General features: G+C 47.7%; 1 protein-coding gene across 2 annotated transcripts in view; it reads left to right on the top strand.

The window, feature by feature from the left end:
* Positions 1-23,207, top strand: part of BSN (bassoon presynaptic cytomatrix protein) — a 191,751-nt gene extending 168,544 nt beyond the window's left edge. The window contains exons 6-12 of one of the 2 annotated variants that reach the window (XR_012788565.1): positions 1,886-4,082; positions 4,460-5,397; positions 9,940-10,036; positions 10,506-10,649; positions 12,159-12,213; positions 15,748-15,826; positions 19,180-23,207. Coding sequence is in view for 1 of the 2 variants with exons in the window: in XM_075574062.1 (XP_075430177.1) it covers positions 1,886-4,082; positions 4,460-5,397; positions 9,940-10,036; positions 10,506-10,649; positions 12,159-12,199 (3,417 nt within the window). In the remaining variant the exon portion in view is untranslated. The remainder of the gene's footprint in view (positions 1-1,885; positions 4,083-4,459; positions 5,398-9,939; positions 10,037-10,505; positions 10,650-12,158; positions 12,214-15,747; positions 15,827-19,179) is intronic. The other variant, XM_075574062.1, reaches the window with a different exon arrangement.
* The last annotated feature ends 1,704 nt before the right edge of the window (positions 23,208-24,911 follow it).

Genomic DNA, 24,911 nt, shown 5'->3' with positions numbered 1-24,911 from the left:
GGATATCCCTGCGTCAGCACAGGTGGCTCAGTCAAAGACTGAGCCACTGATTGAGCCCCCCTGTACTGAAGCAGGGATATCCTTAAAAACTGACCTATTGGTGGCCCTTGAGGACTGGAGTTGCCCTCCCCTGGAATCTGCCCTGCCAGTTAATAAAGAGGTGGATTTTCAGGCCTGCTTTCTCTCTAAGCGCCTTTAATGCCATGTTTAGCACCAGCAAAGTGCGTTGGGATAGATTCCATCAAGTGCGTTGGGATAGATTCCATCAAGTTGGACTTTACATCAAAGATGGGACATTTCTTTGAAATAAACCACATTACGGTACATTTCCCTTAATAAAAAATTGATATGGAACATTTTCAGAACAAATATTTACATTGTTTGCAACCTCTGAAAGGATGGATTTTCTTTTGTAGACTTTGAAAATGGACACGTGGGAGAAATAAAGTGAGAGAATATGCTAAATGTTTTTTTGTGCCCAATTATCTTGTTTGTATTATCAGTTCCTTTTAAGCCAGATGCTGTGTAACAGCAGTCCAATTTCAAAGTTATTTCAGTATTTTTCCCAAGGTCTCAGCCGTTCGTTTCTCTAAAGCAGCCCAAGTTTAGTAGAGTTGCATGCTGCTTAGGCACAACTTAGGGTTAATTATCTTTAGGCATTGGCATTTGGCAGCAGAGGTTCAAGTCACATTTCCAGTTTCATTCTAAGCTAAGGCACTAGTGTAGGGGTGGGCAACTCCAGTTCTCAAGGTATACCAACAGGTCAGGTTTTCTGAATATCCTTCTTCAGCACAGGTGGCGCAATCAGTGGCTCAGTCGAAGAGTGCACCACCTGTGCTGAATCAGGGATAGTCTGAAAACCTGACCTGTTGGTGGCCCTTGAGTACTGGGGATGCCAACTTCGGCACTAGTGGGTAGAAAATGTAGGTGCTACGAGTTTTAATGTCTCATTTTGTACTTGATATAACAATATAGTTGTATGAGAAGGTTAAAATGTGCAATAGCTGATACAACATTTTTTGACAAAATATTAAAATAATAATTTTTTGGCATTCATGCTGAATAATAATATTTTACAAACACAACATATTTAAACATCGGTGGCATTCAACAATAGATGTTGGTTTAGTAGCACTGATGTAGTAAACCACCGTAGCAGTTTAGCATATTTTTATAATGTTCAAATCAGTTGTGTTTTCTAAACCACTATCAAAGTTTATTCCAGATTGGGTTCATTGTATGCTATTGCACCTAAATGAGCGTCTTTTAGCGCTGTGGGAGAAATAATACAAACAAGACACAATGGGCGGGAGTAATCAAAGCACGATTTGTGCTGTGGCGGCAAATTGGCGATACCTGCCAATTAAGTCAACGGCAGATGCCGCCGGATCGCGCTGTGATGACTCCCAGCCAATAAGATCTCCCTTCGGCCATAGGATGCCCTGTGAATAAGTTCTAGGCTATTTGGTATACACATGGGAAATCTGTTTTATAGTGATATGAACACAAATGGACATTTCAGGCTCACAAGCTCCTATCATGTATTGTAAGTACCTGTACCAAGAAAACCCACTGCCTACAAGTCTCACTTTTTGGAGTGGGTAACTTATACTGAAATAAGGATTATATTAAACAGGTTTTTTTTTTTTTATCCAGAGCCTGAAATACAACTGAAAACCATATCACATCCCTGGTAAGATAATTGGTGAGATAATCAAGGAGTTCTTCTAGTTCTCATTGAGGTTAATACATTTGGGAGCTAAGGAGAAAAAAAGTTACTGACCAAAAGTTTACAGGTTAGAGGTTTGTTCATGTGGATATTAATCAGCTTCTTGTTTTGTATCATTTTGTGGGAAGGTCTATACATATATTTTATTCATTGTAGATTTCAGCCTTCCAGCCAAATACTTTGACACGCAAAGTGAAGCGAACGCTGCCTAGCCCTCCTCCCGATGAAGCTCATCTCCCCCTTACCACCAGTCAGGCTCACTCTCAAATGTATATGCCCAATGTCACTCAGAAGATGGGAGGTCAAGTCACACAGCTGCCAAAAGTCAGTTTTCTTAAAACCATTGACCATGACCTGAAGATTGTAGAGCAAGAATCCACAAAGCTTCGCAAGCAGCAAGCAGAGTTGGAAGAGGAAGAAAAGGAGATTGATGCTAAGTTGAAGTATTTAGAACTTGGGATCACTCAAAGAAAAGAGTCTTTGGTCTATGACAGAGGGGGCAGAAGAGATTTCTCTTACCTCAGATGTTTGGGTGAGAACAGGGATTATATGTCAGATAGTGAGCTCAACAACATACGAATTTCCGGCTATGATAACAGTAGTCTTCTAAGCAGATCTGGAACCACCCTCCACTATTCTGACTTTCAGACCACACAACAGTACCAAACATCAACTTCTTCATACACACCTAGCACCTATCAATACACCACAGGCCAATCTGTAACACCGGTATCAACCCCGCTTCAACAAACAAGATATCAACAACCCCAGTATCCTGTATCTAGTAATGGTCCATCTCAAAACAGCTTTCAGTCTCAACCGTCTGGCTATCCTATACAAAGTTCATATCAGACTCACAACATCGCTCAAAATACAAGTTACCAATCTGATCTAGGCTTGCAAAACCATACAGGTTTTCGACCACCAAACCCTTATCAAGTTCAGACCACCTATGCAAATCAAGCATCATTGCAACCCACTCTGAATTCAGGATTTCAATCACTGGCTGACACTCATGGCACCCACCAAAAACCAAGACAGACAACACTGGCTGATCTAGAACACAAAGTCCCTACAAATTATGAAGTAATTGGAAATCCCACAGTAGTAATATCATCAGCTACTCCAGATACTGCCCTCAGTAGCACGACAGCAGCCAGCAGTTTTGACCAGTACAAGACTCCAGAGGCAAGGCCTGCAGAAAGAGGCAATGGTGCAGAGAGCCCATCAAACAGTTTTGCATCGGATTCCCTTTATACAAATCTTGAACAAAACATTCCCCGTAACTATGTGATGATTGAAGATATTAGTGAACTGACTAAAGAAAACCCACCTTCAGTAGAAAGCCAAAAAGTGGAGCCTCTGTCTCAACCGCTACCACAAACCAGTAATGGGCGTCACATTAAAGAGAAAAATGGTCATATTGAAACTGAAACCTCAAGCAAGTCTTGTTGCTATTCAAGGGGTGAGGAGGAATCTGAAGAGGATGTGTATGACCACCACAGAGGGAAAAATAGCTATCAGAGGAGCTCTGATAATAGTGGGCGTGACTCCGGTAGCAGCAGCTACTACTATGGAGATAATGATTCCAGGCACTCCACACGTCAAGACAAACACGGATCCAGTATTGTAATGCAGAAACATTCATCAAAAAATCTTGCACCGGCTGTGGTTTCCTCCAAACGCAGCAAGCACCGTAAACAGGGAATGGAACAGAAAATATCAAAGTTCTCACCCATCGAGGAAGCAAAAGATGTTGAGTCTGACCTCGCAGCTTCTTACCCTGTAACAACATCAATTAGCAGTAGTAGTAGTGTCTCATCAAGAGCAAAAAAGTTTCAGGATGAGATTACTTATGGCCTGAAGAAAAATGTTTATGAACAGCAAAAATACTATGGTGTTTCCAACCGAGATATGGTAGAAGAAGATGATAGAGTATATGGTAGCGGAAACCGCTCAAGATCGGCTTCTAGTTACGGATTGGAAAAAAGCCGTGAGTCAGGAAATAGCAGGAGCAAATCCTATGAACGAGACAGTGCAGACAGGTATCATAAATCAAGCTCAAAACCTTCCACTCTTAGTATGAGTCAAAGCCGAGGCAGGGCTCCAATGCGAACACAGGCTTCAGAAGAGGAAAGTCCTGTTAGTCCCCTTGGGAAGTCTGTAGGTGGGTCTCGTTCATCAGGTGGACAGCTTCCTCAGCCCACTGCGGATAGTTGTCCTCAGTTCTGTTCCAGTCACTCACTGCCTGATGTACAAGAGCATGCCAAGGAAGTGCCAAGGACCCACACATACAAACAAGAAGAAAATTACATGATGGATGACTCACACTGTGTAGTGTCAGACAGTGAAGGTAAAGACTATAAATGATGATGTCTCAGCATGCTGGAGATGATTACCTCATTTTTAATGTCACATGCACTTCATAGAACTTTATAGCGTTGCCCGAGTTTGCATGATGTGCCTTTCCTCTTCATTTCTCCTTATCTTTTATTTAAGTGTCAGCATGATGCATTTCAACATTTCCATTGGTGTTGATTGTTTGATGTGCATAATAACATGGTGCAACCCCAACATTTTATTTTGTGAGAGTCAAGTAATGGTCCTGTGGTGTATCTTCGACTATTCTTGCATGTTATAAGCTGCTTCCTTGTTGCATGGCTTCAGTCTGGTTTTCACTCACATCAGCCGTCAGAAGAGTTGACAATGATTTGTTTTTGGTTTCCAAAGCTTATCATTTGGGTCAGGAGGAAACGGATTGGTTTGATAAACCAAGAGAGGCTCGTTCTGATCGATCAAGATACTACAGTAGCCACTCCTCATCACAGAAGAAAATGCCTGTTAAACACACGTACCATGATTATGATGAACCTCCAGATGACGACATGTGGCAACATGACGACTATTCTCAGCCTCGTCACTCGTCTTCAAAAGATATCAGACCTCATGGAGAATCTGGGAGACATTCCTCTTTGCGACATCCTGAAGATCAGGTCAGACGGTTATCTAAGCAGCACCCAAAAGATCAAGGGCGCCAGGAATCTCGTCCACATTCTCATCCGCCATCTTCCTTAAAGAAGTCTCAACAGTCAGATTCTAGAGCACAGTCTGGGTACCCTCCTAGCTCTTCTGACTACTCCCAACAGGCTAGGCAACCGTCCAATTATCCCCATACTTCAGAACCCCCAAAGTCACAGAGGCAGCCACAAACTTTACAACAACAAAAACCTGAACCCCAGCCCCACCCCCAGTCATCACAACAGACAAGACAGCAGCAATCAGGGCAACAGCAGCAGCAGCCGCTGCCAAGACAACAACCCCCTCAGCAACAACCATCCAAACAACAGCAGCAACCTTTGGGGCCTTCACAACAAGCTGCTCATCAATCCCCTAACCAGGCACTATCCCATCCAACATCCCACTCACCAGCTCCCCATCAAACCACCCAACAACAAGCCCAGCATCAGCAAGGCTCTCATCAACCAGCTCGGACACAAATGCAACAGCAGCCGCAGCAGCCAGGAAATCAAGGGCAGCCGGCATCACGACCACAGCAGCAACAGCAGCAACAGCAGCAGCAACAGCAGCAACAGCAGCAGCAACAGCAGCCTCCGCAAACAAAAAAACCACAACCGACCCCCCAATCAAGCGCTCCGTCAGCAGTGCCAGTAAGTAATGACACACACCATATATTTTTTTATATACATTAGATGATATCAGTTCCTTGGAGAGCATTATATACATACATTCCTGGAAAGGTGTAACCTTTACTAAAGATCTAAGAAGCTAGATGTTGAACAGCATTGCAATTCCCTTGGTGCACTTTACAGACAAAACACCAGATTTTTATTAGATAACTAGCTGAGAGCCCCGGCGTTGCCCAGGATGTTTGTGGTGTGGGTGTGGCATTTGGGTGAGGAGTGGTCAACGCGGCCCATGTGCGGTGGTAGTGCTGCTGTGTCTGTACTGATGGTGATTGTATCGGTGTGCTGATTTGGGAGGGTTTGGTGCTGATGTGGGGGTGCGGATGTGGGTGTGCCGATGGGAGAGGTGCAAAGGTGCCGATGTGTGGGTGCTGATGGTGTTGATGGGGGCTGGGAATGGCGGGGAGCCGAGAATGCCAGTGTGCTGGGGGGGGGGGGGGGGCATGGGATAGCGGTGTGCTGATGTGGTGGTGCTGGGGATAGTGTGTGTGTGTGTGTGTGTGTATACACGTGTGTGTGTGTATACACGTGTGTGTGTGTATACATGTTTGTGTGTGTGTATACATGTTTGTGTGTATACATTGTATGTGTGTGTGTGTATACATGTGTACGTGTGTGTGTATACATGTGTGTGTATACATGTGTATGTATACACGTGTGTGTGTATACACATGTGTGTGTAGACATTGTGTGTATGTATATATTGTGTGTGTGTGTATACATGTGTGTATACACATGTGTGTATACACGTGTGTATACATGTTTGTGTGTGTGTATACATGTTTGTGTGTATACATAGTATGTGTGTGTGTGTATACATGTGTGTGTATGTGTGTGTGTGTGTGTGTACATTTGTGTGTGTATACATGTGTGTGTATACATGTGTGTGTATACACGTGTTTGTGTGTATACGTGTGTGTGTGTGTATACATGTGTGTGTGTATACATGTGTGTGTGTATACGTGTGTGTGTGTGTGTATACGTGTGTGTGTATGTCTCCATGTGTGTGTGTGTATGTCTCCATGTGTGTGTGTACGTGTACATGTGTGTGAGTATACGTGTACATGTGTGTGTGTACATGTCTACGTGTACATGTGTGTGTGTGTCTACGTGTACATGTGTGTGTGTGTCTACGTGCGTGTGTGTACGTGTGTGTGTCTACGTGTGTGTACGTGTGTGTGTGTCTACGTGTGTGTGTGTGTCTACGTGTGTGTGCGTATACGTGTGTGTATACGTGTGTGTATACGTGTGTGTGTGTGTGTGTGTGTATACGTGTGTGTCTACGTCTGTGTGTGTGTACGTGTGTGTGTGTACGTGTGTGTGTACGTGTGTGTGTGTGTCTACGTGTGTGTGTGTGTGTGTACGTGTGTGTGTGTCTACGTGTGTGTGTGTCTACGTGTGTGTGTGTCTACGTGTGTGTGTGTCTACGTGTGTGTGTCTACGTGTGTGTGTGTCTACGTGTGTGTGTCTACGTGTGTCTGCGTGTCTACGTGTCTACGTGTGTCTGCGTGTCTACGTGTCTACGTGTGTCTGCGTGTATACGTGTGTCTGCGTGTATACGTGTGTCTGCGTGTATACGTGTGTCTACGTGTGCCTGTGTGTATACGTGTGTCTACGTGTGTGTATACGTGTGTGTATACGTGTGTCTACATGTGTCTACGTGTGTGTGTGTCTACATGTGTGTGTGTATACGTGTGTCTACGTGTGTGTGTATGCGTGCGCCTACGTGTGTGTGTATACGTGTGTGTACGTGTGTGTGTGTACGTGTGTGTGTACGTGTGTATACGTATATACATACACATATATATATATATATATTTATGTATAGAGATATATATATATATAGTGTGTGTGTGTGTATGGAGGGATGAGGCTGGCGCTGAAGGAATGTGTGTGTGGGAGGGGTGGAGCTGCTTACCTTGCAGTCGGCAGCATGTTCCTCGTGCAGGCCGGGAGACGGACCCTGCAGTCATCTGGTACGGAGGGGCGGGGATCAGACCGGAGCCGGACAGAGGGCATGTGGAGGGGGGGGGGGGGAAGCTGCAGGGAGAGCAGTACGGGGCATGTGGAGGGGGGGAGAGCAGCACGTAGCATGTGGAGGGGGGGAGAGCAGCACGTAGCATGTGGAGGGGGGGAGAGCATATGTGGAGGGGGGAGAGCAGCACGTAGCATGTGGAGGGGGGAGAGCAGCACGTAGCATGTGGAGGGGGGAGAGCACATGTGGAGGGGGGAGAGCAGCACGTAGCATGTGGAGGGGGGGAGAGCACATGTGGAGGGGGGAGAGCAGCACGTAGCATGTGGAGGGGGGGAGAGCACATGTGGAGGGGGGAGAGCAGCACGTAGCATGTGGAGGGGGGAGAGCAGCACGTAGCATGTGGAGGGGGGAGAGCACATGTGGAGGGGGGAGAACAGCACGTAGCATGTGGAGGGGGGGAGAGCACATGTGGAGGGGGGAGAGCAGCACGTAGCATGTGGAGGGGGGAGAGCAGCACGTAGCATGTGGAGGGGGGGAGAGCACATGTGGAGGGGGGGGAGAGCAGCACGTAGCATGTGGAGGGGGAGAGCAGCACGTAGCATGTGGAGGGGGGAGAGCACATGTGGAGGGGGGAGAGCAGCACGTAGCATGTGGAGGGGGGAGAGCAGCACGTAGCATGTGGAGGGGGGAGAGCACATGTGGAGGGGGGAGAGCAGCACGTAGCATGTGGAGGGGGGAGAGCAGCACGTAGCATGTGGAGGGGGGGAGAGCACATGTGGAGGGGGGAGAGCAGCACGGGGCATGTGTGGGGTCCCTCCTGCAGGGCGGGAGCCGCCCCGCTGCCCTCCGGCTCGAGGTGAGGCCTCCTACAGGGCGGGAGCCCCCCGGCTGCCCTCCGGCTCGGGGTGAGGCCTCCTGCAGGGCGGGAGCCCCCCCGCTGCCCTCCGGCTCGGGGTGAGGCCTCCTGCAGGGCGGGAGCCCCCCCGCTGCCCTCTGGCTCGAGGTGAGGCCTCCTGCAGGGCGGGAGCCCCCCCGCTGCCCTCCGGCTCGAGGTGAGGCCTCCTGCAGGGCGGGAGCCCCCCCGCTGCCCTCCGGCTCGGGGTGAGGCCTCCTGCAGGGCGGGAGCCCCCCCGCTGCCCTCTGGCTCGGGGTGAGGCCTCCTGCAGGGCGGGAGCCCCCCCGCTGCCCTCTGGCTCGAGGTGAGGCCTCCTGCAGGGCGGGAGCCCCCCCGCTGCCCTCCGGCTCGAGGTGAGGCCTCCTACAGGGCGGGAGCCCCCCGGCTGCCCTCCGGCTCGGGGTGAGGCCTCCTGCAGGGCGGGAGCCCCCCCGCTGCCCTCCGGCTCGGGGTGAGGCCTCCTGCAGGGCGGGAGCCCCCCCGCTGCCCTCTGGCTCGAGGTGAGGCCTCCTGCAGGGCGGGAGCCCCCCCGCTGCCCTCCGGCTCGAGGTGAGGCCTCCTGCAGGGCGGGAGCCCCCCCGCTGCCCTCTGGCTCGGGGTGAGGCCTCCTGCAGGGCGGGAGCCCCCCCGCTGCCCTCTGGCTCGAGGTGAGGCCTCCTGCAGGGCGGGAGCCCCCCCGCTGCCCTCCGGCTCGAGGTGAGGCCTCCTGCAGGGCGGGAGCCACCCCGCTGCCCTCCGGCTCAAGGCGAGGCCTCCTGCAGGGCGGGAGCCCCCCCGCTGCCCTCCGGCTCGAGGTGAGGCGGCGGTGCCGAGGAGCATTGCAGGCGGCGCCGGGTAGGCTGCTCTTTGCTGTGATGGGGGGTGGGAGAGGTGAGCCGGTGCCGAGGAGCGTGCGCCGCTGCCTCACCCATCCGTCCGCTGCCTCACTCATCCGCCAGGTCGCACGTGGATATGAGGCGGGAGGCCGCGTGTTGTGGCCACTCCCCCGCGTGTGTCCCGGGCGCTCGCTCCGCTCCCCCGCTGACTGTAGCGGCGCCGGGGTGTGAGCTTGGGGGGGGGGAGCTTGGGGGGGGGGAACTTGGGGGGGGGGGGTGTGAGCTTGGGGGGGGGGTGGGAATATGTGTGTGTGTGTGTACACGGGACTCCGGGTAAGTTCGGGCACAGGGAGGGTGGGGGGTGTGTGGAAGTTGAGGTGCGGTCCAGCTGATGGGGGAGAGTGAGGGGCACCGGGAGGGGATTGTGTGTGTGTGTGTGTCTGTGTCCCTGTGTGTGTGTGTGTGTCCCTGTGTGTCCTTTGGCCCGTCACTCCGCCTCAGGCCAATGAGAGGTGTGCGGGGGCGGGCCAAGGGACCAATGAGATTTCCCCTAGGGACACCGGACATCCAGGCAGGCAGGCAGGCAGGCAGGCAGGCATACAGTGCTTTCACTAATATAGTATAAGATGATATGCGCAGACTCGCAAACGTTATCATACAACCAACTTCACATGCTAAGGTTTAATGTCCAAGTGTTAACCACGTGAGCTCACATTTAGAAAATAAGTTCTAATTGACTCCATAGTGTGGGGGGAGGGGCATCAGAGTGCCATTGGCATGCATGCCATCTCTTTCAGAATTTTCTACATTTAATATTGCAGCCAAAAGGTGAGCAGGCGGATAGCTCCAAGACGGCAGCGAAACCTGTGCCACAACAGGTGAAAGGGCCACAAACGCAGATGCCAGGAGCTGCGGCAGGTCAGTATGGCTATGGAGAATTTGTACAAAACGTTTGCACCGGAAGAACACAGAAGTTGATATATTTCAGGATTTGATAGGTTTTCAGGATATCCCTGCTTCAGCACAGGTGGCTCAGTTGAAGACTGAAGCTGGCCACTCCTGCATTAGGGGAATATTTCTGCCACAGCAGAGACCTGCCTTTGGGCACATTCTTATAATCCTGTTGGGTACGAAATTTCAGCTGGGTCTTACACAACAGTAAATCTCACTGGCCCCTCAGATTCAGCAGAACCCCTTTAATAGGTGATGGGGTTACTCACTAGAATGTGACCCTTGGGGACTGGAGTTGGCCACCCCTGTATTAGGCTGTATATGTTACAGCTTAAAACGTCTGTGCGCTTATCTCTTTCTTCCCTTGATAATTACACATTTCCATCCCTCAATTTGCGGGGGGAGTAGCAGTGCCAGTATTATTGTTCTCCATTAGGTGTAAAAGTGACTCCGAAACCAGCAGTGACACCGGCGGGAGCAGCTGGGGCTGCACCAGGACAGCCAGGCGCCGAAGGGGAGAGCATGTTCTCCAAAATCCTGCCAGGAGCTGCGGCTGAACAAGCAGGCAAACTAACCGACGGTAAGATGGAACATGACGCTGCCTGTGCAATTGGGTATAAATCTATAAGGCTTCTTAGAGGTCAGAGAGTTGTGAAAAGGCTTCTTGGGCCGTGCTTATGCCAAATGCGGCCGGGCGCACAACGCCGCCAAAACAAATGCATGTTTTGCACTGAGCGCGTGCGAGCGAGGCGGCCAAGCGCACGAATTTAGAGCAGATCCAAGACATTGATTTTCTCGAGCGACGGCCACGTCACGTGAGCGGTTTAGCCAATGACGGCGAACTGCTCACATGCCGCCATGGCCACGCCTCCGGCACACTCCTGTTGCCTCCCGATGCCTCCTGCATGCAGCGCAGGTTTCGGGCGTGCGCATCGCCCTGAGGGAGCGCGCGCGCTCTGCCTGATCGGGTAGAATCGCAGCCTTAGGCTAAGGCCCCGCTCCCTCAGTCAGCGCGCTCGCACTGCAGACAGGCGGGGCGCTGACAGACACAGACCGCGACATGCGGTCTGTAGGGAGCCGGAGCAGGAGGGAGGGGGGCGGGAGTGGGAGGGAGGGGGGCGGGATCTGATCGTGGTGTCGTCCACCCCCCCACACACATACATACACACATACATACATACACACACACATACATATACACACATACATATACACACACACACTTTAACCTGCAGCTCCTTCCCTGCTCCCCGCCCAAGGCGCCTCCCATCTAGCTCCTTCCCTCCCCTCCTCCCCATTGGCTGACTCACGTACCATGTGACGCGTCGCCGCACGGGAACACAATTCTCTGGTATCCCCTGCTGGCTGACACGTCACAGTACGTAGTCAGTTGGCAGTGAGGAGGGACTGGGACCGGATCATGAGGCTAAACAGCAATAGTGAGTTGCGCTCACGCGGCCGCCCGCGCCATCGGACGCAGCGGGTCCCAGCCCTTAGATGTTATACACAAGCTGATTCACGACTGCGCAACCTACAGGACTTTTATTTACCTCCAGGACAAATAAGACGACAAATACAAAGTACACTAGGATTATCCAAAGCTTAAAGCGGAAAACAACGCCTCCTGAATTCTATTGTCACAGGAAGGTTACTAATGGGGCAACAATGACTTTAATAAATACAATATACATACAGTAGGTAAAATCATAGACCAGGATTTGTTTACTGGTTTAGTTTTTACATGGACAACACTGAAATCTGGGCCTGGGTGTGAATCCACATAATTATCTTTCATCAAAAGAATATATGTCATAAATAATGTGGGGATTATTAACAGTATGAAGGATTGCTCAAAAAGAATGTTTGGTTAAGAAATATACACTTTGTAATTTGCACTATAAGTGCTTTTCACGGCTGAACCATTTAGGATTGTGTGATTGAAGGGATTAGCACATACGATTTATTATGTCTCACCAGCACTGAGAGGGCTCACCAATTGCCACAACGTTCCTCAACTCATTCCTTTATAAACACACCAAACACATGCCCTGATGTTACAATAATATGTGATTTTATTGTCCCATTTTAGCTGTGTCTGCTTTCGGCAAGAAATTTTCCTCGTTTTGGTGAGAAAGCTCTGCAAGGTGAGTTACCATATGTGTATTGGTTTTCTGGCAGAGGCTGAACAACCCTTCCCACCTCTAACATGTGCTGTCCTAAACATCCTATAAAAAAACAACTGTGTTATATTTCAGTGCAGGCGGGTATCATCTGCTAAACGCACAAGGAATGCACATTTATTTGCATTCAGTTTTGAAAAGGCGTTGGCTACCTTTTCCTTGTAAATACCAGTGAGAGGCAGTGCCGCAGGAGGGTGGGATTATACAGATTACAATTACCGGTATGTAGAACAGGCCCGTCAAGATCAGAATAGCTTGGGAGCCAATTCTTAAGTCCGACTGCAAGACTCGGGCGCACCAACAGAGCGGCAAAAGTAAAATACAGTAGTCTCTATAACCTACGCATACTTTTTTTTCTGGAGCTTTACTTATTAAAAATATGTAAACGTCACTCTGCCTCTCAACAGGACCTCTTCCCATCACCTTTCACTCCCTCTCCCAGACACCTCCCTCTCCCCTCCCACCTCACTCTCTCCCTATCCTCATTCCACCTCTCTCTCCCTATCCCACAAATCTCTCTCCGCATCTCACCTATCCCCCTCCCCATCCCACCTCACTTTCTCCCTCTCCCCATTCCACCTATCCCTCTTCCCATCCCACCTCTCTCCCTTTCCCCATCCCACCTCATCCTCTCCCCATCCCACCTCATCCTCTCCCCATCCAACCTATCTCTCACTCGCCTCATCCCACCTCACTCTCCCCCTGTCCCCATCCCACCTCTCTCCCTCTATCCCACCTATTCCTCTCCCTCTCCCCATCCCACCTATCACTATCCCCATCCCACCTATCTCTCTCCACATCCCACCTATCCCTCTCCCCATCCCATCTATCCCTCTCCCCATCCCACCTATCTCTCCCCATCCCACCTATCTCTCTCCCTCTTCCCATCCCACCTATATCTCACCCTCTTCCCATCCCACTCCTCGTCCCACCTATCTCTCTAACTCTCCGCATTCCACCTATTTCTCTTCCTATCCCACCTATCTCTCTCGCACTCCCCATCCCACCTATCGCTGTCCCTCTCTCCATCCCTCCCTCTCTCCATCCCACCCCCCATCCCTCTCCCCATCCCACCTATCTCTCTCCCTCTCCCCATCCCACCTATCCCTCTCCCCATCCCTCCTATTCCTCTCTCCCCATCCCTCCTATCCCTCCCATCTCTCTCCTTCTCCCCATCCCACCTACCCCACTCCCAATCCTACCTATCTCTCTCTTCCCATCCCACCTATCCTCCCCATCCCACCTATCTCTCTCTCTCCTCATCCCACCTATCCCTCGCCCAATCCCACCTATCCCTCTCCCCATCCCAACTATCCCACTCACCATCCTACCTATCTCTCTCCCTCTCCCAATCCCACCTATCCCTCTCCCCATCCCACCTATCTCTCTCCCTCTCCCAATTCCACCTATCTCTCTCCCTCTCCCCATTCCACCTCTCTCTCTCTCCCTCACCCCATCCCACCTTCTTTCTCTCTCCCTAACCCACCTATCTCCCTCCCTCTCCCCATCCCACCTATCTCTCTCCCCATCCCACCTATCCCTCTCCCCATCCCACCTATCTCTCTTTCCCTCCCCATCCCACCTATCTCTCCATCTCCCCATCCCACCTCTCTCTCTCCCTCTTCCCCATTCCACCTCTCTCTCCCTCACCCCATCCCACCTTCTTTTCTCTCTCCCTATCCCACCTATCTCCCTCCCTCTCCCCATCCCACCTATCCCTCTCCCACCTATCTCTCTCCCTCTCCCCATCCCACCTATCTCTCTATCCCTCCTCCCATCCCTCTCCTCCCCATCCCACCTACCCCACTCCTACCTATCTCTCTCCCTCTCCCCATCCCACCTATCTCTCCTTAGCCCACCTATCCCTCTCCCCATCCCACTCACAACCCAACCTATCTCTCTCCCTCTCCCAATCCCACCTATCCCTCTCCCCATCCCACCTATCTCTCTCCCTCTCCCACCCATCTCTCTCCCTCTCCCCATTCCACCTCTCTCTCTCCCTCACCCCATCCCACCTTCTTTCTCTCTCTCCCTAACCCACATATCTCTCTCCCTCTCCCCATCCCACCTATCTCTCTCCCCATCCCACCTATCCCTCTCCCCATCCCACCTATCTCTCTTTCCCTCCCCATGCCACCTATCTCCTCATCTCCCCATCCCACCTATCTCTCTCCCTCTTCCCCATTCCACCTCTCTCCCTCACCCCATCCCACCTATCTCCCTCCCTCTCCCCATCCCACCTATGCCTCTCCCAATCCCACCTATCCCTCTCCCCATCCCACCTATCTCTCTCCCTCTCCCCATCCCACCTATCTCTCTTTCCCTCCCCATCCCACCTATCTCTCCCCATCCCACCTATCTCTCTCCCTCTCCCCATCCCACCTCTCTCTCCCTCTCCCCATCCCACCTATCTCTCTCCCTCTCCCCATCCCACCTATCTCTCTCCCTCTCCCCATCCCACCTATCTCTCTCCCTCTCCCCATCCCTCCTATCTCTCTCCCTCCCCATCCCACTCCCCATCCTACCTCTCCCTCTTCCCAGCCCACCTATATCTCTCCCCATCCCATCTAACTCTCTCCCTCACCCCATCCCACCTATCCCTCTCCCCACCCTACCTCTCTCCCCCCATCCCACCTCTCTCCCCCCATCCCACCTCTCTCTCTCCCCCTTTTTCTCTCTCTCCCCCTATCCCACCTCTCTCTCTCTCCCCCTATCCCACCTCTCTCTCCCCCTATCCCATCTCTCCCTCCTCCCATAACGCCGTTTTCCCTCTCCCTGCTTCCTCTTTCTTTTTCCCTGCTCTGGGATGGGGTGGCAATTGCAGGGATCGGGAGGGGTGACGATCGGCCTCACCAGCTCACACTGGGTTCTAGCGCAGCGTTTACCTGAAGTGATCTTTCTGCTGAGCGGGCTCGTGCTGCATGGTGACACCTTGTGGGCTCCATGCTTGTTTGAGAGCCCTGGTTTAGAATTATGCTGCATAGTGTTGCCAAGTGGAAGACGGCTTTCTTTCTAGTTCTTTCAAATTGCAGCCCTTCCCACTTTATGCATTCTTACTTGTTCTTATGTTGCACAACCTATGCATACAACACTTTACAGCATAAATAGGTGCACAAATCATGTAACATACAGAGGACTGCTGAATATAAGAGCAGATGTGACAGATTGTCATGAGGAGTGAACAATCTCAGCATATGGAAAATGTATTCCTTTATTAAAGTCAGTGTGATCACTGCCATAAATGCCTTTGGTGCATTGTAGAGGTTCAGTGAAGAGATAACTTTTACTTCCCTCAATATCATTTGGTTATGTATGGTCATTGAATAGTGATCCGCCTGGTTTACGTCCTGTGACCGTACATTGTGTACATACAGTACATTGGTTAACCTCCGATCTGCATTGCAATAAGAGCTGTGCCGTTTGTTTTTCTCTCCTTTCAACTCTCTCCTTCTGCCTCTATTTCCACATTTCCTAAACACTGGATAACAACCTGTACAGTGGAGATATAATTACAATGGAAAAACCTATGATGAAACCTTGTGTAGTTAACCTGCAGCATTGAACTCTGGGTATAAAAGTAAGTATTGAACTTCTCTTAGCAGGTGCTCACTTGGCTTGGACACTGAAAACCTGGATCCCATTTTGAGGCATTTTATTAAACACATTAAATATGTACTGTGGCATTAGGGCAGGGGTGCCCAACTCCAGTCCTCAAGGGCCACCAACGGTCAGGTTTTCAGAATATTCCTGCTTCAGCACAGGTGACTCAGTCAAACACTGAGCCACCTGTACTGAAACAGGGATATCTCTAAAACCTAACCTGTTGGTGTCTCGCGAGGACTGGAGTTAGCTACTTCTGCATTAGGGGAATATTTCTGCCACAGTAGAGACCTGCCTTTGGGTACATGCTCATATTCCAGTTGGGTATAACATTTCAGCTGGGTCTTACACAACAGTAATTCTCACTGACCCCTCAGATTCAGCAGAACCCCTTTAATGAGTGATGGGGTAATTCGATAGCCCTTAACAATCAGAAATGGTCAAGTGAAGGGTCATTAACAAAGCGGTAATGACTTTTAAACCAAGTACGGTAAGTAAACTGATATATGTCTAAATAATTCCTAGCAAAATCGTACACCAAGGTTGCCCCCACATCTTGGATATTTCCGTGGGCTCATGAAGAACAAGTCAGTGCCAAAATGTTGAAATGGTAAGCAAGAAGAAGGGGTCATTTGATGCAGTCTCAACACCAGGCAGCTCTTGGCTATCATATCTGTGTCCACTGTTACTAAGGAATGTAAAACAAATCTAAAACGAGCTGCTGTTGTAACTGTGAGGACATGTGTAAATCACAATGAATGCTCAAAACAACACGTGAGGGACCAATAATTAATTACTAATACAGGAACAGCATCTCTCAATGTCAACTCTAGTGAGAAAACAGATCTATCACCGTTTCAATTCAGAATAGGGTCGATTGGTCTGCACAGGAGTGAGCAGGAGACCTTCATATACCAAAAGAAGGGAAGAAGCGGTGGATCAGGTGCAAGTGCTCATGGAGTCTTTATTAAGAACTGTAATTGAAACAGTGGACATAGCCCGTATGTTGGGCTAGGGTTAATATAACCTAATATAACCTAGCCCAACCGCTACTCGAGACAAGCACTTACACTACGTTACCTCTGTAAACTATCATTCTCAATAGGGACTGTGTACGCAATTTGTGTAGCCATGAGTGCTTGCAGAGTTCCTATTCCAAACATTTAAAACATAGGGGAAATGCTTTGAAGAGAAGGAAAGTAGACTATTTTGCAGATGACACCAAGATGTGCAACATGGTTGACAAAATGAAATAATGATTTAGGTAGATTATAGGAATGGTCACAAGGGTAGCAACTAAAATGTTATGCCAAAAAAATGCAAAAACATGCACATTAGAGACAAAAATGCAAAGGCAAAATACAAGATTAATTGCACTATAATGTCAGCTATTATAGAGTAAAAAAGGGCTTGCCAATTTCAGTCCTCGAGGGCCATCAAAAGGTCAGGTTTTCAGGATATCCCTGCTTCAGCACAGGTGGCTCAGGCAGTGGTTCAGTCATAATGACTGAGCCACTGTTTGAGCCACCTGTGCTGAAGCAGGAATATCTCCAAAACCTGGCCCTTAAGAACTGGCGTTGGCCACTCCTGAAGTAGAAGGACTGGAGAGTCGACTTTTCAGGTTACTTAGGAGATAATTCTTATATAGTTAGAAATAGCCATTTGGACATTACAGAATAAGACCCTTAAAAGTAGGTAAGCAATGTAACAAAGCAATGATTATATAGAAAGAGGTATTCGCAGCAGAAAGAGATAGTGTGGCCACTTCATAGATCCTTAATCCTCACCTGTAGTATTGTGTTTAGTTCTGACAATCATATCTGCAGAAGTAAGCAAAGAAGGGTGGGTGCCGTGCTGGTCCTTTCTTCCTTGTAGTAACACAGGAGGGGGAGGGAGTAGGGGGTACAATACCTTTTTATTGTACAAACAAGTAGTTGATGTTACAAGCTTTCAAACCTCTCTGGGTCCTTCATCGGGTATGGCAGAAATACAGAAACAAAACATATATAACTTATCTGGAAAGACTAAAAGGTCCTCAGTATGTATAGCCTAGAGCAGAGATGCTCAACTTCAGTACTCAAGCCACCCCCCCCCCCCCCTCCTAAACAGGTCAGGTTTTCAGGATATCCCAGCTTCAGCACAGGTGGCTAAGTCGAAGATTGAGCCTCTGGCTGAGCTCCTGTGCTATTCTGAAAACCTGGCCTGTTAGGGGGGGGGGGGGGGCTTGAGGACTGGAGCAAAGCGCCCCTGACTTAGAAGGGAGAGGGTTAATGACAGAAACATTTGAATATATGAGAAGTATTGTTTCACAGAAAGAGAAGTGTTAGAACAAGAGGTCATACAGTACAAACTACTTCCCTGAAAGGGTTGTAGATTCAGCAAATAGCCTCCCAACAGAGGTGGTAGAAACAAAACACATGAAAGAAACCAAAGGATCTAATATAGGCTTAGGTTTTACAGCACACCGTAACATATGCAGAATAGGTGGGTCTAGTGGTTCTTATCTGCTGTCAAATTCTATGCGCTATGTTTAAAATCAGTGTGGCAATGCGTTTTATCATAAGGAAAACACAATGAATTGGCTGTTAATTGGGCGATTAAGTTTAGAATAATGGAGGCTACATCGGCATGTCGCTGTTTCCTTGCTCTTGGTTAACTCGCTCTTACCTTAGTGTCATGGGATGCTGGAAATTGCAGCTTTGTATTTCAGGTCATATTTTACTGTTTAAGGTTAGGACAACCGCACGTTCTGTGTGCGTATCTGTGGGAATGCTGGTATCTAAAGGTTTGGATGTGACTTGCAGCTGTTTTATTTTTTTGTCATGCGTTTTGCTTGTTCCGGTTCTTACTGTTGTATATCCAGAGCACACCAGCCACAAATAGTATATCAAGGTAAGATGAGCTTAAATATGCAAGATGGAAGGAGAGCATGTGCATGTCAGGAGAGGGATCTTGTATACATCTAGGTGAAAGAGCCAGTAGAATAGAAGAAATAATGAGTGTGCTACAAGAGGAAGAAGATCACCAATACCGTAAGTCAAACGCAAACGTAACCCTGGTACTGCAGGATGGTCCCAGTATACACTATAACATTGGGTACACCATTCAGCAGGGAAGAGTTTCAAAAAGTATCCACACCCGGCAGCTGTCTGGAAACTATATAGTACACTGCTTTGCCTTTTTGTACTTATTTGCTGCAGAAAGGATCTGCAACATTTGCATCCAGTCTATGTTGCAAATCAATCTGACAGATAAAAGGTTAATACACAAACAAGCTGTTAATTGTTTAACCAAGCTTAATAACGGCCTTTTTTTTTATATTTCTGTCAGCTCTAGGTAACATGAAACCAATCACTTATGAAAATTGTGGAGTGCTTTTTGTTGACGCACTAACATATTCACAGAGATGATCAAAAAGTTCAAGCACTGGATGGGGTGTCGGCATTTTAAATGTCAGAATCATGACTGAATGGACGAACCCCGGGATGCTTATGAATCAAATAAATAAAAATAAAGCCACAATGAACAAATTTCCCAATGGCTCTACTCTTCAGGATGAAAGCAACACTTTTAATACCTCCAGCAGAAGTTCCCCTTGCTACAGAGGTCTATTCTGCCAGTGTGCGGGGCATTCATGTTCCCTTTTCATGTTTATACTCGGAGTTCTTGAATTTGGCACTTACCTTAATATGGTTCATCTTCATACATTTTTCCATAATCTCCACCGCTGAGCTTTGAACAGAGGGCTGGGAGCAACACGCTCCACATTACCTGTACATTCCACCTTCGACCAACGATACCTTGTACATAGGTCATATCACGTGCTCCCTCTCTATCCAGGGGACCACCAAAACCAAATCCAAGGCGCAAGGCGTCAACAAGGAAGAGAACTTCAAAATGAGGACCTAACACTGTTCATCCTACTGAAACACGAGGCCATAGGACTCTGAAAGGCAGTGTGTTGACTGGCTGACTTATAAATCAATACTAATATTGGCCAGGCATGTCTCTCAGCTATAAGTAAGCCATCACTTAGCCATTTGAATGGCGATTTCCATGTCTGTCTTTAAAATTCCTGGTTTGTTTGTTTCTTTTTTTTTTTCTTTTTTATTTAATTTCAGAGCAGCCTTAACCATTCCAGTTTTACTTTACTCATATACCTCATATTTATTTTGCTCTACAATGTATTTTTTGTGTATTATTTTTGTATGGTCTTCTCTTTTTTTGTGATCAGGTTAGGGTGTCTCTAGAAGCAATAGAGAGCAGACAAAGAGCACAAAATAATGTGATAAGATCTGGGGAGCTTGGCCTCCTCCTACTCTCCTTTTGTAAAGACTGTGCAATTCAAGTCCTAAGCCATCAGAAGCGGGCATGCTCAGAGAGATGACAAGGTCTTCAAACGCAAGCGTCTCCTCACTTCTGAAGCATGTAACCATATGGAACAAGTCATCTGTACCTTGAACTATTCAACTATTGTAAAGTTGCTCCTGTGTCTGCTTATCGTTGGGCCTTTTCTGTCCTGTTGAGCATGCTCAAAGCCGACAGGCTCATTGGTCTATCCATTGGCGCTTCCATTCATTTTGGGTTGCAGCAACCAATTATCATGTTTAATTGTCTATGCAACGAAATACAAATTTGAGGGAGGAGGGCGGGTAATACTGTGGTCATATTTAACAACATTTCAATGTTATGTATAAGGATTTATTTGAATATGTGCTATTGAGAAACTGGATTGATATGTTTATATTTAATCCCTGTGTGTATGACGTTTTCAAGTTAGTGGCATGTTTGACTACTTTGAGGGACACTTTGCCAAAGGGTAGTAGCCATATAGCCTGTACGAGTTGTATTTTGTCCTACCGCATGGCTTGCTACTACTTTGCACGGTTTAATCTAATTTTAATGCTTGCAGATTTTTTGCTAGGAAGATATTTTTTTTATCATTTTTTCTCTCTCCTTTCCCCATTTCGAAGGAACCCCGTTTGCCAATCTGTGCATATCTTGTGAGAACAAGAACTAAGCCTGATGAAGTAAATGGTCTGATATGAAGCATTGGTATACAGCCAATTGGTAAAGGCTCAGCCTAATATCACAGTTATTCCTTTTATTATTATAATACACACACACGCACACACATTTTAAGCCATTTGTTAATGCTTTGGGTGGCTCTGGGATCGCAACACATTGCAGACCTCCCTGCAGTAATGGGTGTATACTGGTATATACATTCCCAGATCCATCTACTATGCATTACACATACTTACTAACCCACACTAATCCTTGACACAGGGGGCCATGTTTACTAAGCAATTCTACTTCACAAGACACCTTACAGTAAAAGGTAACAGGCTGTAGCACCTCTTAGAACATAAGGCCCAGATAATTTTTGGTCTGTGGTTGATTCTCTCAGTGACACTCCGTGTCCCATAGATCCCTTCTGCCTGTGTCATCCCGCAGTGGGAGGGACAGACTCTGTGTCCCGTACCTCCCTCCTGTGTCACCCTGCAGAGGGTGGTACAGTGGGAGGGACAGACTGTGTCCCATAGTGCTCTCTACACGCTTGAAGAGGTTACACTATAGAAATCAAGTAGCTGGAAAATAATGCAATGTGTAGTTTTTAGATGTTCTTCAGGGGTTACTGAGCCCTCAAAATATTCTCCTGAAGTTCCCTCTGAACACTGCACTATTTAAGTCTCTTATTTAATCCTTCTTTTCAAACACCGCTTTGCGCAGCCATTCCATATTCACCACTATGATTTTTCCCCCTCACATTAAGAGTTTTGCACACTAAAAAGAATGAGTTACCCTTCTAGTAGTTAAAATGTGGAAAGCTACTATATCTGTGCTCTCCATTAAACATTTTACAGATGGTACATGGGTATTTAACACAAATTAAGTTGTTGGCATCAAGTCAATGTTTTTTTTCCAGCACAAAAAGTATTGCATAGATCATTTAGTAGAGGCTGCAATACCTTTTCTGGGACCATCATTTTTCTAGGGTATTATGCATACGCTTTTGAAAACAACATTCACTCGTGTCCCATAAAAGGTATGTTAACTATTGCAAAGAATCGTCAAACATTGTAAACCAGGGGTGGGAATCTCCAGTCCTCAAGAGCCACCAACAGGTCAGGTTTTCAGGATATCCCTGCTTCAGCACAGGTGATGCAGTCAAAGACTGAGCCACTGATTGAGCCACCTGTGCTGAGGCAGGGATATCCTAAAAACTGGACCTGTTGGTGGCCGTGGAGGGCTGGAGTTGCAACCGCCCCTGGTCAAAGCAGAAGTTTACTGGATATTTAGCTCTGGTCATTTACTGAGATAATCATTGCAAACAAAAAAATGGAATGATCAACATGTGTGTGTACAAAGTTAAAATGCAGGCTGAAGCCCCCTGTGAACCTTGTGATGAATGCAGCATTTTAGGACCCGTTTTAGCAGTTGAGTGATTTGTGCAAGTGTTACATTTCTGAAAGTTTCCACGCATGAGATAAGATACCTGGTGCAAGAAGATCTGTGAGCATTGATGAATTTGGCATTATTTATAGTGGGCATGAAAAGGTGGCATGGAGCTTTCCCTAAGGGAGATATTAAAGATTCGGTGCACAGAACAAGCCAACGCACCCCTTAATAATGACGTACAAACCCTCGGGAATGCTCTGCTTCTGAAGTAAATCTGTACTCCTGGCTGTTTTTGGTTCTGTTGTCTGTGATTCTTTCTACAGCCACCATTGTAAATAGATGTACAGCGTGTAAATGTCCCATGTGTTATCAGTAAAGCAAGAAGAAGAACAAAAATCCAACATGACAACCAATAGCCATGATTGCTGGTGTGTCATTTGTCTTATCAATACATCTGCCAACTGTAAGCTTTTTTTTTTGTGTATAAATAATGGAATTTAAAGAAATATATCCACATAGACAGATACAAGATTACGTTGTGGCTGACTCATTGAGACCATTGGACTGCAATTCAGCAATGTTGCGTCTCGTAGAGTTATTCACATGTTGTGTGTAAGTACATGAGAACGATTATCAATTAAGTCAACCCACTGTACTTTCATTTTCTTTGTATTCGGGGGGGGGCGGGGAGGGAGGGAGGCTGAATAAAGATGGGCAAGTTATGTATAAAATAATAAATTATATTTAAAAAAAAACAAAAAAGATAAAAGTTTACAGTTGTAAGTGCAATGACCTGAATCCTATATATGAGCATTGTAATTTGTGTCTGTCCTGCTGTGCTCTTTAAGAAATGGTAGTATTTCAAATGTGTCACATCATGTATTGTGATTCAGTAATCAGTTGACCCCCTTACAAGGTATGTCTGTGACAGCAGAATAAAAAGGACTTGATATGTGTGCCGTGCCTCCAGCCTCATCCCTTTGAGCTACAAAATACCGTATGTACAGTAGTGGTTTATGGTGCAATGGAGCTAATGTTTCATGTTCAGTGGCGGATTTACCAAACTGCCGCCCTTAGGCACTTACCTGGTGGCGCCCTCCTCCGTCTTCAGGGTCAAATGGCGCTGCGACGTCACGTTGCCATGGCAACGCGCTGTTGTGGTCGACATCCCGTTGCCGTGGTAACGTGACGCCTTGGGACATTGCAGCGTTATTTGACGCTGAAAAAGGAGGAGCACGGCACGAAGGAGATTGTAAAGTTCTTACAGAGGCCCCACACGCTCCCCCGACAATCAGTAGGGAAGAGAGCGGGGCCTCTGTATATGGGATGGCGGGGGGGGGGGAAGGGAAATTTGCCACTCTACAAGGCTGCCGCCCTAGGCCCGGGGCCTAACGGGAAATCTGCCACTGTTCATGTTTTAGAATAAGAAGACTAAAGATTGTGAGGTATATATTTTGCTAACACCACCCAATGTGTATGCATGCTGTCCTGCGGCTTCTGCGTCACATACAGGAAGCTTGTTTATGCTTTCCATATGCAAAATGAGAGAAAACGCTCTCCCCATATATCTTGCAAGGGAGGGGAAATTCTCTATACTTTCCCTTTAATAGACAAAACAATCAAAATATCTCTATGTCAATTTACTGCCCAAGCTGTACACCAGGGGCGGTCAACTGCAGTCTTTAAGGGCCACCAACAGGTCTTAAAGATATTCCTGCTTCAGCACAGGTGGCTCACAGTCGCTCAGTCATTGATTGAGCCACCTGTACTGAAGCTGGGATATGCTTAAAACCTGACCTGTTGGTGGCACTTGGGGACTGGAGTTGGCCACCCCTGCTGTATACTATAGATACAATCTAAATAATCTTATACTGTCTAAATTCACTTGTAACCCTCTCACCTTTTGTTCTCCGTTTAGTTTTCACTGATTTCAGGTCATGTTAGTTCTTTTCCACTAGACGCCTTCCAGCACCAGGGGACACATTCTGGCCCATACACTTGAATACAGTGCCTTGTGGCAAAGCACTGCATAGTAAATATGGCAACAAAAATAGAAGTAAAGTGACGTCACAGCAAATGAAGGATTGCACGAGAAAAAAATCGATAAAATGATGAAAATGACTTCATTCAGAGCGTTGTAGAATATACAAACCGTCCTACGCGTTTCGCACCCAGCGTCGATTTTCTCACGGTGCTGGTAAATATGGGCCCTAATCTGAGCTGTTCTAGTGACAACTTTTTGCAAGATATTACAGACCTTTATTGTACAGTATGTGCTTCATACCAAACACATACCTATGTAATAACATATTGTAAATAGTGTCCAATAGTAATAATATGTGCATTGTGTGTCCTAATATGCCACAGCATATAGTGATAGCAGCCACTGGCTGTACATCTGTATTGTTCTCCCTTTCCTGCCCCTGACACTATTCTCCTTTTCCATCCATCATTTCTCACCTTGAAGTCCGTGACCTCCAGATTCTTGCAGGCTCCTGGGGCCTCTGCCCGTTATTTGTGCTAAGGCGCTGAGAATGTATTCCCTTCTCCGGTTTCTCTCGGTGGCTCAGTCAGCAGCCGGGCGCCGGGAACACAAGGGCATCACTTTACAAGGATTAAAACGCTGACATGAATGTTGGGAAATCGGACGAGCGCTGCTG

Source organism: Ascaphus truei, chromosome 17 (genome assembly GCF_040206685.1).
Source record: "Ascaphus truei isolate aAscTru1 chromosome 17, aAscTru1.hap1, whole genome shotgun sequence".
Lineage (NCBI taxonomy): Eukaryota > Metazoa > Chordata > Amphibia > Anura > Ascaphidae > Ascaphus > Ascaphus truei.
This window is presented reverse-complemented; position numbering and strand designations above follow the sequence as displayed.